The sequence below is a fragment of the Anabas testudineus genome, chromosome 22, assembly GCF_900324465.2.
Source record: "Anabas testudineus chromosome 22, fAnaTes1.2, whole genome shotgun sequence".
In the NCBI taxonomy this organism is placed as follows: Eukaryota; Metazoa; Chordata; class Actinopteri; order Anabantiformes; family Anabantidae; genus Anabas; species Anabas testudineus.
In genome coordinates this window covers 9,660,360-9,680,773 of record NC_046630.1, presented here as the reverse complement: position 1 = coordinate 9,680,773, position 20,414 = coordinate 9,660,360, and the positions used below count along the sequence as shown (strand labels likewise).

Sequence of the window (20,414 nt, the reverse complement as noted above, 5' to 3'; positions counted from 1 at the left end):
ATGTAAACAGTGTTTTATATTATTAATAAATGTTTTATTATACATTGGTTCTTTATGTGACAGCAAATCAGATATGTAAACTACAAAAAAATGTTAGAAAAGAAACAAAGGTAATGGTGTTTTTGACAAGTTCATTAGAGAAGTTCTGAAGTTCTGAAGTGAAATTCTCCCCTGTGATACTTGAGCTGGTCTGGACTGAATGAGCTTTGCAAGAATGAAATACTGTACTTTCTAAACCAGAGCCAGTATATTACTTGATTTTTAAATTATTAAAATCCTTAAAAAAATAACTGTGCAAACAAAGAAACTATTCATTATGTCTTGGAAAGAGATTCAATTTGGCTGTGAAAAGGCTCTTGAGGGATTTGTAAATATTTAGTGGCTTTACCTACTGTCAAGGTGCATGGACGAGGAAATGGAAATCATATCCCGCAACACTTTATTATTAGACCAACATGTTTCTCGTTACTTATCAAGCTTCTTTTGTGTCTTCCTCATCTCAGCTGCCGCTGGATTTTCAGGAACGCATCAGTTCCCACATGGAAAAACATAATCGGGGTAGTGGAACAACTATGGCAATCTGCCATTCCAATTACTCTGATGCTGTGCCCACATCCATAATTGCCAAGGTCCTGGAAAAGCCCGAACCAGGAAGCAGCTGCCCTGTAACACGATCACCCAGCCCACAGCCACAGGATGGAGACTTTCTTACAGGCACAGGAAGCAACGATCACCTCAATCGGCGCATTGCTTACAAGACATCTGACCTGTACTGCAGCGACACGGCCCTCTATTGCCCTGAACGCTGGCAAGATACAGAGCGCAGGCAGAGCGTTGACCTCCACGGCACTGGTCTGCTTCAACTCCATGCTCATAACTCTACTGACAGCAACCCCGATGAAGAGGCTTACCACTCTGGAGGTTTCTCTCATCACGAGGGCTCATCCTCCTTCCACCAGCATGATGAGTTCGGCACTGGTAGCCTCCCTGCCTCCAGTTCTTACTCTAGCTTCAGCCTTGCATCAGACGACAAGGGAGGAGTCGGTGGTGGGTGTGGGCGCACGGTCAGCAGTACCTTGTCTTCTTCCCACCAGGGTCTGTATATGGACTGGCGAGATGGTGGCAGTGGAGACTATGAACGCAAAAGCATGTCTTCATATGATAAAGACAGTCCAGGCTTCCCTAAGTCCCACAGCATCCAGCACATGGTGACCCCCAGGAGCCCGCAGAAGAGCACGTCACCAGGGTACACAAGGACGCCTTCATGCTTCAGTGAACCGTACCATTCCAGCACCCCGCGCCTGGCCTCTTCTCACAGTATGGGCTCCACAACTGGGCTGGGCCAGGCTTGTAGTGGTACTCAGGAGAGCAGAGGTGATGTTCAGGTCCCAGAAGATGACCTGAGCAGTCGCTGGAGACAGCTCAGTGTGGAAGACATCAACACTTTCTCCTCTTCTTATCGTAACATCACGGGGCGGGTCTCTCCATACAGTTTCTCCGAGCGCCATTTTGTCATGGGCCCCTCCAGTAAGCTCAAGGGGTCCCTCTATAGCAGCTTCCAAGAAGGAGACGACGTCTTCCACAGCCGTGTACTGGACGAGTGTTTTGCTGTGGGTCCCCCTTCGCCCAGTCGCAGTCCCAAACCTATGGAGCATCGTAAACAGGAGAAAACATCTGTGCTGTATAGAGCCAAGGAAGACAGTCAGGACTCAGAGTGCAGTCTGTTCCTCTCAGGGAGCTCTAAAGACAAGGAGAATAGTGGGGGAGCGACCTCCGCAAGCAGTGGCAAGAAAGACTATGTCAATCTGAGTGCAGATAGCTCTGCTGAGTCCTTACACCAAAGCTCCCTTGAAGCCTCAAGTCTTCAGCACTACCCCAGCCCCAGGCCAACAGTTCGGCCTCGCCCAAGCTCCAGCTCCGCTCTCAGCATCGGCCCCGCACTTCCAAAGAAGACCTCTCCAAGATACCAAAAATTTGGCAGCACGGGACTAACACGTAAGGACAGTTTGACCAAGGCACAGCTATATGGTACACTGCTGAACTGAGCCAAGATAGAGAGCTTCTCATTTTATGCATGATGACTCCTAACTTACTGTACTGTATGTCTCCCTACAGCAACACATACTTGGTGTGATGGGGTATTACGATGTTATTGTTTTATGTATCTCTTAGCCAAGGCACGTTTCATGCAGTCTGCAACACTTTTTCTATTGTCTGTCATGATGCGGTGTAGCTACCTGAGACCACTTATTTAGTATGGTTTTTTGTTTCACCTGATGATCCTCACTAGGAAATACACAAAAAAAGTGAACATACTGTGCTATTTGCTCTTTTTTTGGTGTTACATACTGTCAGTAAAACCAGCAAAAGACCACTAACTCCTGTTCTGATATACAAAGTACAGACAATAGACAGAATGACTCAATTACTCACGAGTTAGTAGGGAGATGCTCTCCGCTGTAGGACCCTGCTGACTTCAAGCTGTTCCTTGAACAGAGCCATCTTCTATTTTCTCTTACAGAAATGCATGCCGTATACTGCCTATAAATATGAAAATCACAATTCTGACTAAATAGTTTGCTACAAGGAAATAATCTGTAAGCACCACTTACCATAAGGAAGGTTTAATGAATTTTCAAATTGGCTGCAAAAGAGATTTATTTTATTTAAATGTCACACAATGTTCATGGCAAGACACAAGATGTTGAAAGAAAAGTTCTGAAGTATATTGTAGAAGCCTATAAAACAATGTGATGTGCAAAGTCAACTCTAACTCAAACATTATATTATTACGTAACATAAATTAAAAAGTAATACTATGTGGATTCAGATATGAGATATGATTACTCAGCTGTATTTTTTTTTATTTGAAGCTGTACTGTGCAGAAGTTACCATTTTACCAGGATACTTGTGATTTTGCCTTAAACCTGTTCAGTGGACAAAATGGTCTCCTTTACAGTATCTCACCACTGTGTACATACTGTATATCTGCTGTATGGTTACTATACGTATACACTACTGTTACAACATATGTTCTTCCTGTCAAAAACACAAACACACGTCCAAGGTCCAGGAAGAGGATTAAGTCTGTTGTTATACTAGAGATGTTTTTCAGTTTTCAGCTGTCTAGAAATACTTGTCCAGAAATATGACACATGCCGTCAAAATTTCTATCCTGACTCTTCAAAACTGTTGGCACTAGGTACACGAACCCGAACAAGAGTGCTAGTTCTCTGTTCATGAGAGATTAACTGGAAAAACTGTCCAGGCAAGCAGTTCTACAAAATGTGCATAAAAAAGATGCATAGGAAAGTGAGCTGAACAGGATGTAAGAAATAAAACTCTAAATAAATAAATGTGCCAGTATGTTTAATCAGGCAAAACACACTGGTACAGAGAAAACGCTGTGTTTGGAAAGTGGTATATGTGTACACAGAAAGTGGCAAAGATGTGCAGTCCTGTTAGTGAATGAAATACTTTATGTTAAATAAAACATAAAGCATGCTACTACTTTCACTGTTAACAGTATACTGCAGATGACGACAAAACTACACCATCCCAGAGTCTGTGGCCCATTAAGCACGACCAGCCTTGAAGGGTTGGCATGCATATACTGTACTTCTCCCATCGCTGCAGATCTGGGAATTGGCCTGGGGCTATTTACAGAGATTATAAAACTGCATCTGTTCTTTTCAACCTTGTCATTTTTATGAAGGTGGAACTGCACGACACAGTCATTCATATTCGGGACACTGTTTAGGTCTAAAAGACATTAACAAGATTTGGTTTATATTTACCTTTAATACAACATACAGGGGAATAAAGATGATGTGTGGAATTTTTCTTGTGGACATAATGTATTAAAGAGATATAGATACTGCATACACTATTGTTATTGTTACTATTCTATAACTATTTTTTATCCAGCCTTCAGTTGATGTTGATATTTATTGAATGTTCTGTCCCTGAGTGAAGAGGATAAAACGGTTTTGTCTCGTCTACCTCCAGCTCTCTTCCATGAACAGCTGTCTAAGCGTCAACATGTTTGTCTGTCTGATGCATGGTTATATATTTTTGCTGTATGTTTCTTTACTTAATAAAGATGAGTGTTGGAAAATACATCACAAGCCTCTGGAGATATTATTTTCCACTAGTTATTCTAGGACCTGAAACATACAAGGTTTTGGAGGGAAAACATTTTGCCTTCCATGATAGGTTGAATCAATTTCTACACACAGAAGCGGTTTCCACTAGTGCACATATCCAAATCATCATTTGCCTTTTTAATTCCCTTTGTGCTCCTAAAACGATAACAATGCCACTTTAACCATTTTTAACTACAGTAGAAAAAGCACGGGGGGAAAAGGAAAAACATATCAAGCTCTTACAATGTCTCACAGCAACAAACAGCAAAGTGTATTTTAAGGACTGTTCTACTAGACCTAAAAAACAGTGCAAACTCCTGTCTGCACTCCACTGCTCTGTTGCTGACTGGCAGGCCTGTGGAAGAACCTGGGTAGACTTTGACAGGTGTCTGCATATTTTTTTAGTTCTTTGGTTGTCTCTCTGTGATGCTCTAAGCTGTCAGAATAGGAATATGTCATATCAGAGTCACAGTGAACGAAAAGGGAAAAAGGAAAGCAGCGGTATGCAGAATGTGCAATGGAAAACACTTCTGATTAGAAATGAAAATCCAAATTTTATCATTTGTTTTGTCAAAAACTTTAAAATAGTAATGTTGATGACGTCCCTGGATGTGTTTGGAGTAGAAACCTGACTGTAAACGCATTGGAGTTGAGTGTGTGCAGCTTCACTGCCTTCCCTCACCTACTACTATACATGAATTTCATACAACACAGTTGTTAAATCTTTGAATTGTAAAGAAACTTCTCTTAATCTCACACAGTTTAACGCTCCCTGATTTCAGGAAAAAAAAGCAACATGGGCCAAACATGACTAACATGCTTACAGTAAGATTTAGTGGTTTTTCAAATAATATTAAAGTACCAGAAGTCCACAATCTAAAAAAATGTTTTACAAAGATCCTGTGGAAAAATGTTAGTAAATCTGCAGCATTTTTAGTAAATTTTTTATCATCTTATGCCTGGAGATTATGGGAGAGGAAATCCTGACAATAAATGCGTGCATAGCTTTTCGGTGTAATATCATCTTCTCTTGACTAACCCACTATATTTTCTAATATTTTTTTTCACGATATTAATTTGTTTATTCACAGTCCTCAGTGCCAGACCTTAATCTCACCAGCCCAATCGCAGGTAGCTGCAGTTGAAGGCAGGACAGGATGCTGAGACACACATAGGCAGGGCTGGCTGTGGGCATGAAGTGTGTGCAGCATCCGAGTGTTGTGGTAGTCATAAAAGTGAGCAGAGCCGGTGGAGCTCCCTGAGGCTAGGATAGTTCCATCCAGAGAAAACTCACACTGCACTGCATATCCCTCCACCTAGGACAAAATCGAAGTGTTAACATCAGCATAATAATAATGTTCTTTTCTTTTCTTTTCGTCCATCCTCTTTACATCGATGAGGATAGGATACGTAACTGAAACACCTGCACACAAAAACTTACTAAAGCTTGGATTTATTTCAGGTCCATTCATTAAGTTGATCTAATTAACTGGGAGCTTAGTTTACATCAATAATAAAAAATGCTCAATGTAGGATGCTGGTGGTTAGCACTGCTGACTTTAGTACGGTGGGGCACGGGTTCGATTCCCGGGTCAACAAGGTCCATGTCAGGTGTTGGGAGAACAAGAGATGAGAACAGGGAACTATTGGAATGTTACTACACAAGCAACCCTAATGGGCGGGGTTAAATGAAGATGATGTGGGAACTATGAATACTTTGAAAGTAGCACAGTGCTCTAATATCTAAACACCTGATGTCAATCGACTAGAGATTGATGAGGTACAACACAAATGCTACGGCTAGGGGGAGCTAGGACGACAGGTCAGCGGGGAGATTTTACAATCATCTTCCCCACAATCAGAGATTGGGTTCCCAATAATAACAGAGCTTAATGCAGCTGTCCTAAAGATAAAGACTGGTAAATGGCCAACCTGAGCAATCAGGGTGTGGTCCACATAGTCATACTCATGCAGTCAGTGTTAATAATGTTAACATACTATTAGTGATAGTGTGTGAACACTGTTAGTCCAGCTTTGTAAACCCCAAACTGGGAGAATGGAAGAGTGCAGTCCTAGGAACAGCTAAGATACTGCACGAGACCACTCCAAGGCAAGTGGGGGATTCTTTTTATACATTCACACTTCAGCATGTTGTGTAGATATTTTTACTGTTTTTTTTTTTTTGTTTGTTTTGTTCTGCAGATGTTTTTGTGTGTGATTTGAGTATTGATCAGGCCCGCACAACCCCTCTATGCCAACCCCACCCCCCCCGAGGCCACAGTCATTACTGACCTTGTGTCCTTCATATCGCCGCCTCTTGTTCATTCTATAGGGCTGCTGAGAGGAGAACACTGCCATGTAGTTCCCATTGGTCTGGGCAACAAAGGAGTCCTCCAGCGGGTGCAGCGCCAGGCTGGGGCACGTGTACCGCTCCTGGTAGTCAAATGATGGGAGGGAAAAATCCAAAGGGGAATTTATCATTTGACCTTTTCTTGCTGAAACCAACCATGAAGTCAGCTGCATGTTAACTAATCTATTATGTTTGAAAAGGCTTTATATTCAGAGGTGCAGCTGGCAGACTGCATCACTGAACAGAAGTTTCCTGAAGTTTTTGGAAAAACTAAATATAACTGGTATGATTACACTAACTGTGTTGTTTTACTGAACGGGATTATACAGTATATGTATCTTCTGCTTCATATTCCTTTTCTCTCTGTTATATAAGACTCTGGTATTTGTAGAAATAGAGAATTAATTCTATTAGGCCATTTAGCTGATCGTTTAACATCTTGTGCCCAATGTATTCATTCAGAGGGTATTTTTCCTTACATGGTAGATCTGGTTGGAGACCTTAGCAGTTGTCTCGTAGTCCCAGGCAATCAGGGTGCGGTCTGCAGAGTCTCTACTCACGCAGTCAGAGCTTGTTATAATGTCCACACCACCTCTGAGAAATAAGATATCCAAGGTCTGCTGGATCCCGGCCTTGTATACTTTCACCATCTAGAAACACATACACACATATATTCACACACAATTTAGCACAAAGCTCTCATGAGGCAGGGTTTGCCACCCCATCACAGTGCACAGATAGTCCAGTTACTCCACGGAGATACCAGCTGAACAGAGCAAAAGCCAGCAGCAGGACCAGTAACTGCTCCTTTGTGCAAGGAGGAGGAGGAGAAGCACTGTGAGAGGCCTCCAGCAGGCTACTGGTGTGCATGTTTCTAACCAAACTGTAAGAAACATGAGGTTGGCATGAGGGCCTAACATCCCCCGTGGTCAGATCCACTGACTGTGCAGAACAATTACACTGAGCAATCAAGCATGACCGGTTTGGTGGTGGGTCAGTGATGGTCAGGGGAGGCATATCCTTGGAGGGCCACACAGACTAAGTTTACCCTTATTGCTGTTAGGTACCACTATGAAATCCTCAAAGTGATCTTCAGACCTTACACTGGTGCAGGGGCCCTGTGTTCAGTGCAACTTAAATGCTCTAATACTACAATGTAATTTAACACAAATACAGTATGTATACCAATCTCATGCATACAAGTCAACTTCATCAATTTGGCAAGACTTCAACAGTTTGTGTCTGTTGAGCTGGTTGCTCTTATCTAGTGGGTAATTTTAGTCCAGAGCAAGAAACATGCAGCCCAGAGCTAAAATGGACAGGGAGCCACATGATGTCACAGCATTAACAACCTATTTGCTTAGGTCTATGTTCTCTCTTCAACTCACATTGACACCTACTGGCAATTCTTCTTCTATTATACCTAAAACCCTGCAGGGTGAGGATTCAGTTCGCAAAGGGGCAAATTACACGAGAGCATTCGGATTCTAGAGAAGTGAATAGGATTATCATATAAAACAGTCCATTAAGCTTAATAGCAATATTAGTTTGCAGCTTCACAGGAACAATTTATGAGTCCCAAATGAAATTAAATTTTGCTTTAAACACTTAGTGAGATAACTTGCAGTGCTACTCCTCTGTATCTGAGAGTATTATCCCTTATGTGAAATTATTATGCACAGCCAAATGTAGACTACCTTTTTCACACTGGTGTGTAGGTGAGTGTGTAGGTGAGGGGTGAGGATGATGAGCATGAGTTGCATCTGGAGCCAATGTGCCTGTCTTAGATTTATGAAGGTCAAATAACAGTCGCTGAACCCGAGTCAATAAAAAATATTAATCTACTTTAAGAAGGTTAATAAGTAGGACCTTGCAGCTGCGAGTGTCCCAGGCCTTGACCATTGAACTGTAACCTCCACACAGGAAAACCTCTGGGTTGCTTGGATGCAGCACAGCACACGTCACCTTGAATTGGTTTTCCACCTTTACTATCTGCTGCCCTACAAACAAGACAAAATGTAAGAGAGAAAATATTAAGATCAGTATCTCTTTCTTAATTTCTAAATCTTCACACAACCTTTAAATGTTCACATTCTTTACAAGACATTTTTTAATAACCGAATGATAACTGAAATCACTTGTCAAGCATATTTCTTTCTCTGTTTCCCTGTATACCGATGTACAAATTCACAACAATAATATAGACAAAGCACAACACTTGTTTGTGAAGCATCTAAAGAAGAATGAGTGCTGCTTCTAGGTTCAGCATCTTGTAGGTGTGTGTATATTCGCCTTTGCAGTGTTTGCACCCGAGGATGTTGCCTACTCAGCTGTAAGGAAGTAATTTCCAGCTCAACTCTGACCCCTGGCTGTTTCTGTTCTCTGGGCTCCGACATTTTGTCAGCAAGGTTGTCCAAGCAATCACCTTACTGCTGTTTAATCTCTGCCCCAAGAGCATCCTGTTGTTGTTATACACACATATGTCAGCACAAATGCATATACTCTGCGTGAGTTTTAAGTAGTGACTTTTCTGATACATGTGTATTAAACTAATAATTAATGTAGTACAAACTGTTGCAGTTTGCGCTGCATAAAAAGCCTGACTAGACATTTAGTCTTTCTCAGCTACGAGGACAAAACTAAACAACATACATTTCAACTGCATTTCCTCTAAGACACAAATTCTGCAAATACTTCTCTTTGGTTTATTCACCGAGTACACTGTGAGGATCCAATGCGCTTTGTGAAGCTCAAAGTGCTCATTAGATTCCTGTGCAGTAAACACTGTGTGTAGTTAAACTGTGGTGGCTCCTTTGGCAATAAAAAGTGATTGAAAAACAAGCTCCCTACTAAAAGATACAGTCAATTTTGTTGTAGGATACAAGCAAAGTTCGTGTTCCCAACTCCAGAAATTCATGAAAGAATTCTATTGAAGACACTTTCTGTGATCATGTCATGTCAGAAGCAGGGTCACAGCTTGTTTAAAGCTTTGATCGCATGTCTTTATGTCACTAAACAAAGTCATTAGATGCCCAAGATCGGTCTGCAACTCATTTTAATGAAGGTTGGGGATAGAGCTAACCAAAAAGACTGCATGTCTCTTATTGTTTAGTGTGGGGGCTGCAGCACATTTTACAGAGCCGATCTGTTTTGTTTTTTCTCCACACAGTAGCACAACATTCATCAATCACATGGAAAATACTTGATTTCAACATCGCTAAAGATAATCTAAGCTGACAAAGACGTACTGATGTGGAGAAGAGAAACCAGAATATAAAACACTGTTTGGGCTGGAGGCAGCTTTATCTAAATCAATTAAACAATGTCATACCTAAAAATGAAACAAAAACACTGAAGGGCTTAAATATAATTATGCCTGACAGGGTGCGACCAACAATTAGTTTCCTGGGAAAACCATGAAGAAGGCTACATGAGGAACCCGAGCCAGACTATGAGTGTGAGCAAAGCAGTACACCTCAGGGTCCAACAGCTCCTCATTAAACTGTTGAACAAACAACAAAAACCCCATCCAAAAGAGTCTTCGGGAGTTAGCCCGCAACAAAAACGCACTTCATTACACACTTGTTCTAGGATTTTCCCACCAAGTCTTTTTACAAGGGGCAAATGAGTCACAGCTAATAAACTGCAGCAAAAATGGACCTTCTTTCAATTAATGGTGGACCAGCTCACTACCAAATTTGATTGCATTGATCCAAAGTTTTAACAGGCAATTTTGTCGAGCGCACACTTTTTGCTTAATTGGTTTAGGCTTAGTGATACAGAGAAGATCTGTCATCGAGATTTAAAACTCATGTTTGGCAAGACAATAGGAAATCAACATAATATACTGGGCCTAGTCATGTTTTAATTAAGGAAGATTAATTAACTTGCTTCAGAGGGGAGATAAGGAAGAACTGTAGTGATCTGTCCCACCCTTGCTATACAGTACTGAAAGTGATCGTGCTGTTAGCTGACACAGTCGACTAGACTATAGAGGAGAGGACATTAGGGATGATTGGGACACAGTGATGAGCATAATAGAGTAGAGGGAGGCAGGGATAGATGGATATTCTGCCTTAGTACTGGATCCACCAAAGCAGGCAGCTGTCACTGCACATAAGAGACATATTATTTGGCTTTTGAGAAGCTATTTTCAACATGTTCCGGCTTGTATTTTGGCTAAGTGTTTTTAGATGATATAAGAGAAGTAGTTTCTTCATCTAAAGATACTTCACATCAAATATGCTCTGAAACCTAATAAATGAGAAGATGTGAAGTATTCACTTATAAACTAATATAGGCATTCAGTCTTAAGTTGTCCGTTCTCTTTTAAATATTTCCACTACAGTAAGTTTCATAAAGACTTTGACAAATGAAGTAGTTCTTGTGTTTTTTCTTGTTTCTACAGGGTCAAGAACGAGTCAGGTCAATAGTAACAGGAAACATGGAGACACAGTAATAACCTTTTAAGTACAATCTAGCTCTATTTCTGAGTTCCATTCTTTGTAATTTATCCTGTTTTTGATTATTTGACCTTGAATATACTATTATTATGTTATTTCAGACTTAATTAGAACACTTCTACTAACAACTCAGCATTACAAGTGGACAAACTCTGCATATGTGGAGGTTTCTAAAAGCACAAGCGTCAGGAATCATCACTCTTTTCTCCCGTCAAGAGTTGTTGAAGAAACAAGTGCTGCAAACTGGGTTAAATGTAGATATTCACTAGGGTATCAAAGCTTACTGTTTTCCTGGAGGGGGTAGGGAGTAGGGTAGGGCTGGTGCCAGCTCCAAAACATTGCATGCATACTGTGGACCTCTGGGAACACTTTCTTCTTCATGTTGGCTATTTTTTTTTATTATTTTTTGGCATTTTAGCCCTTATTTGAAAGTTTGACAGTGGGAAGGCTGAAACAAAACATAGTGAGACAGAGTGTGACATAGAACTGCTGAACTCAAACCGGGGGACCAGGAATGTTGAGGTTACGTGGCATGTGCACTAAAAATTAGGCTTCCACTGCTTTTAAATCCTACTATGACAGAAGCACACACAGTAATGTTAGAAATTTTTGTGTGCACTGCTGCTCTTACAGCCACAGTGTACTGATGACCTCCCTCAAAGTGTGGTGGAGGTAAAATATCACAGTTGCAGTGTCTGCAGGTATTATTTGGAAATATATGGGAATAAAAAAAATCTAATAGGATAGAATCTAAGTTTTGAAACAGGTCAGGTGGAGACAGCAGCAGGTTGAACACAAAAATCCCTTTTAAACATATAGCATGTTTTAGAAAGAAATGATTAGAAACACTGTTTATATATATATATATATATATATATATATATATATATATATATATATATATATATATATATATATATATATATATATATATATATATATAAGGATGATCTCTTTTCTAACAGCTCCTGGACAGAAGACTCAATAACCACATACACCTGCATGATTTGAAACATCCTATGGGTTCTTATATGGACATATTCTCCTCTGCCAACCTCTGCCACCCCTGACAGTCATGAAAGCTCTGGACAACAGCCGCCACTTAATGGAAATCAAGATGAAATGTATTTATTCCACACCCTGACCCCAGCTATCTCTTCTGTTTCTGTTTTCTGAATTTATTCTGGCCCTTTTGACTTTTCTATTAAATATTCTTGATCTACTCTCCCTTTCTCTTTCTCTATAGCCTCCTCTACTTTTACTGTTGCTACTGCTGCTGCTGCAGTCCACCTGTGGTCCGCTGAGAGCGGATTTAAGATTCTATAAATTAAATTGGACACAAGAACAGCTACAAAGATAGCCAAGGAAAATAGGCTCACACATGAGTCTGAACACATAGGCACTTTGATATTTCCAAATCTCTGTAAACAAACCAACTGGTGCAGCTTTTGGGTTTGTATGATGTTGTTAAATGAAGGTTCAGGTGTCCTACAAGACCCTTGTTGATTATTAAAACAGTCTTTTACAATGATAACTCAATTGAACAGAATAGACCCAGATGAATTCCTTGTTAATGTTGAGAGAGACTCTGCATTACAGTGAAGATTATGAGGATCACATTAATCCTGATTACAGTCTGATATGGAAAACACTCAGCTCTTTCTGTATCCCATCACTCTTGATAGAAAAAGTATTAACACCAGTAAAGGGGCTGTGGTACGGCCCTGGTCTTAGCTCTGCCACATTCAGCTGTGCAACAATTGTGCAGAAACTGGGCTGGAATCCCCAACTCCCATATTAATATGCAACTAAATTGAATTTCCTTCCTCTCGCACTGCCACTCGAATGCATGCTTGTTGCAGTGTAGCACCAGCGCACATCTCCAGATCTTCATCCTTCATCCTCAGAAACACTTTGATTTATTTAAATTCAAGTACAAATACATAGAAATAAGAAGAAAATAAATAATAAAAATATTTTTAAAAAAAATAGAAGGATTGTTGGAGGATTGGTGTGTGGGCTCTTTGAAAATCTGATATTATTGAACCCACTAGGACATCCTCCAGCACTGAGCAAGGCAGTGGCAGCTACAAAGTATAAGACCAAAATAAACATTTGTTTGTTTATGGTTGTGATCTGCAACGTTCCAGTATAAGGTCATGGTGCCTGCTCCTGTGGTGATGTATCCATTATTGATCTGCTTCCTGGAGCTGCCTGTGTGTTTAATGGGCTGGCCAAGCTATTATCCGTAGGCTTTATTGGCAAAATTGACACACATGCTGAGAGGGGAAGTGCAAATGTGCACATCATAGCCATGTGTTGACCCTAGAGATGTAGATACAATGGGGGCTTCATAGATGGTCTTCCCCCACATGTATAAATGCTATTCATTATTAACTTTGACATCATCTTTGGTTAGCTACAACCAAAGAGAGTCTTTAGATTTTCTATTAATTAGTTTTAGTGCATTTCAACTTTCTTGAATTATTTTAGATTTTTTTTAAGTGAATCAGCAGTAAGTGCTGATCAAGCAGTCGTTCTTTTGGTTGGCTGTATAACTTGTTCTCATCCTTTCTGTGATGCTTGCTCAAACAAAAAATATTCCCAATGCAAACCAAATCATTGATCTCTTCCAAATGTCACCTTGAAAATGCTTTGCATGGTCACACAAAAGGGTCGGCAAACACAATGAGCCGATGGATTTAGCTGGGAAAAGGTTAGTAGAATTAAGATTTCTGTCTATGTATATAATGTATATCAACAGATTTTAGGGGCCATCTTCATACATGCAGCGGACAAATAGGCTCCATAGAATTTGATTTAGTGGATCGACCTCACTACGTGTAATGAGACTACTGATGCTTCAATAAAGTTTCTTTGCAAACTTTCACATCTCTTGAGCCAACAATGCAATGGAGCAATGAAAATGCTGAATGAAAAGAATAACACATTTGCATATATTTTAATTACAGAAGAATATTACTTTACAAATATCCTTCAAATCTTTCACATAAATTAAGATAATAAGGCATATCATTGTGGGCTTTGCTAAACTGCGGAAATGTGTGTTCGAATTTATAATGTGGATAAAGTGCACAAGTTCAAGTTACTGGGCATCAGTGGCTTTAGGGGCACAGTAGTTTATTTAAATTTTAGCAAAAGAAGCCAGCATTTCTTGGCTGCACAGATGAGTGTTTGGAATTGACCCTTTGTGGTGTATTCACTATATGAGATGTAGATGTCGAAGGTGGCTGCCCCTGGAATAGGTCACCAATAGATAGAGAGAGAGAGAAAGAGAGACAGCTTTGGAGCCCAAGGCAATTTAAAGTTACATAAACTACTATTACTATACTAACATTAAATTAGAGTTTGAAAAATACTCAAGTTGGAAGAAATAAACCTGTCAAGAAGTTTTGTTTTCTCAAAACACCAACATTAAGCTCTAAGAAATTAGATTTAAGTAATTTTAACATCTGAGGAAGTGAATATAAGGTCTATCACAGCTGTTCTTGTTCAGTTTATCCCACCACAGGCAACAATATCTAGTGGCAAGCTCGGTTTCACAATGGCGGGTATAAAAAAGTAAATCTAGTGGTTCGTTATCTGACTTTGTGTTTGTCAGACCATTAGAAAGCTCTGTTGCTCACCCGTCTCTACATCTGTGATCACAGCCGTGTTGTCAAATGAGCCAGTAAGAAGGTGTCGCCCGCAGGGGGTCCAACAGGCATCACGCACAGCTCCCGAATGGCAGGTGTAAACCCTGAGGCATCGTCCGTTCTCTGCTCCATCCCATATCTGCCAGACATGGACACATCACAGTGAGTTAAAGTCACAAATACATATAGACCGCAGCATCAAAGTCCGAAGTTTTACCGAATGTGCAAAAGCTCACAGAAAGAAAGAAAGCTTTTAGTTCTGCCTCCACTGCATAAAGTACAGTGTGTGCTAGAAAACAGCTTAAATTAAAGGGAACTCCTGCTACCTATTGCCACATCGAGGGAGGGAGCTTCTATAAGTAATTTGTCCTTCATCTTTGTAGGATGCTTTTATTAAAATGTAAGATTAAAAAAAAGGTTGTGTGAAAGAAAGTAAAGGAAAAAAGTGCTGTTACATTTAGTAAATTGGCAGATGCTTTTATCTAAAGCTATAATTGTGCAGGAGACTGAAAAGTGACACTGATGCCTGCATCCTTTACACAGCGAACAAACACCCAGTGTAACAACACGCAGAATGACAGAAAAAAGAAGCTAAAAAGAGAAGATGCCTCAGACACGCTGTGCTTTTCTTCACACAAATCAAAAGTAAAGGACCTGCATGATTTGGACAAGGTAGTTCAAGGCAGTTTGCTGAATAGTGCAGGTCTGGTTTGGCTGCCACAGAAAATAGGGGGGAAAAATAACCTTTTTCTGCCATGCCTGGGTCAGATAATGCATGGGAGATGTTCTCCAGCAGAACATCTTTCCTGTCTCTTTCTCAAAGCTCAGAAAGATATCATTGAGGATTCCTCACCTAAATTCTATTGTAATCACACAAAATGAAATTAGTCAGCAACATGTTGCTGGATAAATTGGCATGATACCTAAAGAGATCTGGTTTATTTGCAGGCTTTAGAAGCTAAAACAGCCTTTTGTAATTAATTATTCAAACTAATTACATTTGAGTGTGCCTATAAATCGATTCCCAATGGGGTGTAATGGCTTTAATGGTTTTGCATTGTCAGAGATCCCTCTGATTAAAGATAGAGCAGAAAAATAAAAGCACCCAGCTGCCCTTTGTTTGTTGTGATGGTCATAATTTCATTATCTAACACCTTGCAGGATTGAAATCTGATATCATACTGCAAAAATTGGCATAAAACAGCAGACGGTTATTTATGAGTGAAGTGTTTATCTGCCAAATTGTTCTATTGTTAATTTGGCTTTGGATTTAATCAGCTTTAGGACGTTTTTACACTGTGCCTCAAAAAGGATGACTCGGCACACAGCCTGGTCAATATTGTGACATGTTTTTCATCAAATTTCCTCTTAGTAAAGAGATTTTTATGTCAGATTTGTCAAAAAACAACATTTTCTACCTGATTCCTAGCCAGAAATCCGGTGGGTGGTCTGGTCTGATACCCACAGAGGTGAGGTTTTACACAAATGATGAATGGTTTTTCTTTCCTGGCATTGCCAGAACCACAGAGGAACGATGAAGATCTGCGAGGCACTGCACATAGCCCTGTTTCTGTGTTTAATTATTAAAGCTGACTCCTCTATACAGCATATGAAAGTACTGTACAATATTCCCACAGGAGACAGACAGGGAAGAGAGATGGACGAGAGGGAAGTGGCATATGAATTCAGTAGTTTAACAAACAGAATGCCAGAGATGCCTCCAGGAGGAGAAAAAAGCAACAAAGAGAGACAAAAAGCTAAATAGTGGATGCATCTATACAGAATATTTTTCATTCATTGTCAAGCTGGATATGCCAGCTCTCTGTATCATCTTAGTGAAACAGTGCCATCTCAAGGTAACATGAAAATCTGTTAAACAGAAATTGATGATGGGCTCTTCATAAAACATTCAACTAAACACAGACGTCTACGCGACGACAAAGTGCCATGTAGCTCAAGCTGTGTCTCCAGGCTGTCTCACCGTACCGTCACCGTAACAACAAAAGTACAATAAAACCCATACAATGTGAGACCCGTGCATGGATGAAAATGGGTGCTTGTTTATTTGCAACCCCTTTAATTTCACTGGCCACTTAACAGACACGTAGAGCGGATCCTCGCAGATGACTCATTGGGGTAATCTGCTTCCTAAATGACTCTCAGTAATTAAAACTAAATTGGTATTCGTGTTATCAACTTAAAACTGCTGCCTTACACCTGCTGTAGCCATGGTGACAACAGCTGCAAACAGGCTGGAATAATAAGAGTCTGGCTCTGCCTTTGAGGACCTGACAGACAGGATGGAGGAAGAGGAGTAGAAAGGCTGCAGGGCAGTGGCGACGAAGCACAAGCATAAAGGAGAAAGTGTTAATGTCCTCTCTCTGTGTCTAGTCAGGACAGGATGGTGAAGTGCTAAAAGACATAGTCAATATGACCGTACAGTATGTCAGTAACTAAGCAATAATGAAATAGAAATAGAATAGAAAATAGTAGTACAATAGAAAATATGGTAACACAAAAGCCACAGTACACAAAAAAGGTTAGGATTAAATCCTGATGTTAAGTTTAACACCTTTCTTATACAGGTACTCCTCAAATTCGAACCATAGGAAGCCAGTTGAAAATCACTGAAGCTTACACTAAAATACAAAACACTTACTAGCTCCTGATCTTTTATTGTGATGTTTTTATTGTGTGTTTTAATTGAGTATAAAAACAGATTTACTGATAATGAACATAATCATTAGCCCTAAAATATTCTGGTCAATAAAAGCAACGGACAAAAGATTACCTGCTTTTTAATATGACAGATGATTATTACCTATTAATAAACCTTTGAATAATATTGTCAATAACTGCCTGCAGGTCTACATTTACATAAACTTTACACTCTGTTTAATCCAATTACTACATTTTTTACAATAAACAACATAAAAAACATCAACACTTATTACATACAACAATAAAGTGGTCTGAAGCACCTCCTATTCACTGTTATTCATTAATAGTAATTAACAGGATTACATCATGATCATGATGAATCTTTGCTAAGTAAACCACAGAACAAAATGTTTAAATCACCTCATCCTCATCTTGATGATGAGGTGAACTACTGTTATAGTCGAAAAACATGGTATCAAAAAGCTATGACAACCAAAGTGTTGATGTGAAGGCTGATGTTCTCTCAGCTAAAAAATGTTTTATCCAATTATTTAAAAAGAGCAAGTGGTTCAGTAACACACACACACACACACACACACAGATAAATCTAAAGTGTATGTATTGGTTTCCACGAGAAAAAACAGGCTTAAACAACCTGCACTATAGAACAAGAGAAAGGAGAAATCCTTGCATACAAACTGGCTTCTTCTCCTCCTCTCTGCTGGTCTCCGCCATCTGCTCCAAACAGCACTTTCCAGGTGCCAGATGAGGTGATGGCCACACTACTGCACTTGTATGATTATGCAAATCCTTCTCATGCATATTTAAATTATTAATTATTCAGACTCCTCTGAGGATATCGGTGAGGTTGGCGATTTCATGTGGGAAGGGGAATATCTAGACACTGGCAAACGCCTACACAGCTTGACCTTTACTGTGGGGAAATGAGAGATTGTTTTCCTGGTGTGAAATACACAAATGGTTGGGGAGGGAGAATCAGACAGAGAGAAAGAGACTGAGAGGGAGAGAGATGGTGTCCCATGGGTTCTGACATACATTCAACTGACAGTGACAGATATGATTCTAAAGAAAGTGGCCTGTGGTACATTTATAAATTGAGGCAGCAGGGCAGATATTATCTATCTGCCTACAGTATGACGGTGTATCAATTACAGTGAATGCCAGGTAAACGATTATCACCCTAAACCTCCCTGATGCACTTGACAGCTGCCTGAAACTATGCTGATAGATGGATTTTTGTATTCCAGGACATTATAGATCAGTTGTATTTTATTTGTAGGAAAAAACATCATAATTTTAACTGAAATTTGAATTGCATCAGCAATTGTGAATAAGCTAGTGATAGCCATGTTGTTGTTGTCATTACCTTAAAAGTCTTGTCCATGGAGGCAGACAGGAGCAAATGACTGAGATGAGGCACTGGACACCACTGCACTGTGTTGACTGGGCCCTGGTGGCCTCCCAGGCTCATCAGAAGCCTCTTTGGTATCCCTGCTGCATTGGGCTTGCGACCGAGATAAGGCTTCACTCTCTCTGATATATCAGAGAGAATGTGGCCCTCCCTGGTCTGATTTTCTGAGACTTGCTGTGCTGAGGACTGTGGGTCCACTGTCTCTACTGAAGTGGCAAGTCTCTGTCTCTTGGGAATGTACGGTCTTAAACCAGATGGAACAGTGTGGTGTCTTTTAGCTGGGTTCAACCCATCACTAAACCTTTGTGACATGTGGGGAAGAGTCTGCCGGGGTGAGATCTCGCCCTGAGTGACAGGGAGACTCAGAGGAGCTGTAGTATCTCTAAAATGCATATCTTGTGCTGTCCTGTAATTATAATATTTTGTTTCCCTATCAGAACAGCTCTGAGGCTGTGAATGTGGTTGATGTGAAGATCTATTTAGTTCTGAAACCTTTCCATAATATTCCAACAACGTCCGCTCAGGGTGAGGGTTACAACTTGCACCCTCAGAGCTGCTGCACGCCACAGTTTTTCGTTGTGGCTCACACAACGATCGAGTTTGAACAGAAACTGATGCTCCCTTGTCCACTTGATCCACAGATTCATCCTCTGACTCTGACTCCTCGTAGGCCACTAGTGACGACATCCTCACATGACACTGAAAAGACAAGGACCACAGGTGAGGTGTCAGTGGAGTTAATCCATTAGAGACGCAGGAGTGACATCTAGTGGCTGCACGGATTTCTGCACCTGATAGCAGCACATCTCAATTGTAACTAGTAGATTTGTTTATTGACAATAATTTGTCTTAAATACACATGTACCAATATTATTTTGGATACATTTACTAGTCAGTAGTGACTATTAAATGTCAAATAGCACTGATATTCACGCACTAGCCAAGCAGATTGTGGAAGAAGTGTGAAAATGACAAATGTGGGTCCTTTATGAAAAAGGAGGAAGGACAGGGCGATGACTTTAGCTTGAATTTCCAAGTTTTGAGTCACGCATTAAACGCAACTCAAGTCTTTTTGAACCAGATCCACACACAAGCCTAAAAACTGTAGACATTAACAGCCCTTCACAAAGTCTGCACAAAGCGAATGCATTATTGCAGCTACGTGTACCTATATTCTTTGACAAAGTTAATCGTAAATTTAACACTACAGTTTTGTTGTTTGTCATACGTTAATGGATCCGTGGTCGCAGTTTCCACGAACATAGCAAAAGTAGCTAACGTTAACGTTGACCACCAGCATGTCTGACCTAAAGCCTAAAACAGCTTAAAAACAAAGCAAAGCTAGCAGCTATTAGCTGGCTCTAACTCTAACTATCGTGACATACCCACACTCTGTTAAGTCATCGATATATCCGACTTCTAGCTAAGTATTTTAGTCTTTCATCAGGTCCAACGTCCCGCATAATTTATTTGAGTAAACGCAACATTTCAGAATAAAAGTAAAGTTTCGATTTCTCTTGCCATTTCAGAGACATCTTAGGCGTAAAGCCTTTATTTTGAAGGCAGTCGGTAGGAACATATTTACTGTTCCTGTCTTCCGATATACATCGCTTTAAATGTATTTACATTCACTTTATCCTTTTAAAATCGTGTGAGATAAATGTAGAAAACACAGAATGCTTTAGTTGTAATATACATGTATGACA

At 40.2% G+C, this 20,414-nt stretch overlaps 2 protein-coding genes across 3 annotated transcripts in view; one reads left to right on the top strand and one right to left on the bottom strand.

Moving 5' to 3' along the window:
- The window catches only part of LOC113148276 (brain-enriched guanylate kinase-associated protein), a 32,248-nt gene extending 28,994 nt beyond the window's left edge, over positions 1-3,254 (top strand). The window contains exon 7 of the mRNA XM_026339912.1: positions 504-3,254. Coding sequence (XP_026195697.1) covers positions 504-2,045 — 1,542 coding nt within the window. The 3' untranslated portion in view covers positions 2,046-3,254. The remainder of the gene's footprint in view (positions 1-503) is intronic.
- Positions 3,255-3,353: 99 nt separating this feature from the next.
- wdr25 (WD repeat domain 25) lies at positions 3,354-20,193 on the bottom strand. Of its 2 annotated transcripts, none has more exons than XM_026339913.1 (7): positions 20,094-20,193; positions 18,664-19,407; positions 14,607-14,754; positions 8,366-8,496; positions 6,976-7,146; positions 6,439-6,579; positions 3,354-5,462 (listed from the first exon to the last, which is right to left on the bottom strand). In XM_026339913.1, the coding sequence occupies exons 2-7, from the start codon at positions 19,393-19,395 to the stop codon at positions 5,241-5,243; spliced, it is 1,545 nt and encodes a 514-aa protein (XP_026195698.1). In that variant the 5' UTR covers positions 19,396-19,407; positions 20,094-20,193; the 3' UTR covers positions 3,354-5,240. The 2 variants fall into 2 exon arrangements, with proteins under 2 accessions (XP_026195698.1, XP_026195699.1); XM_026339914.1 differs by having other exon boundaries at positions 20,098-20,183.
- Positions 20,194-20,414: the final 221 nt, after the last annotated feature.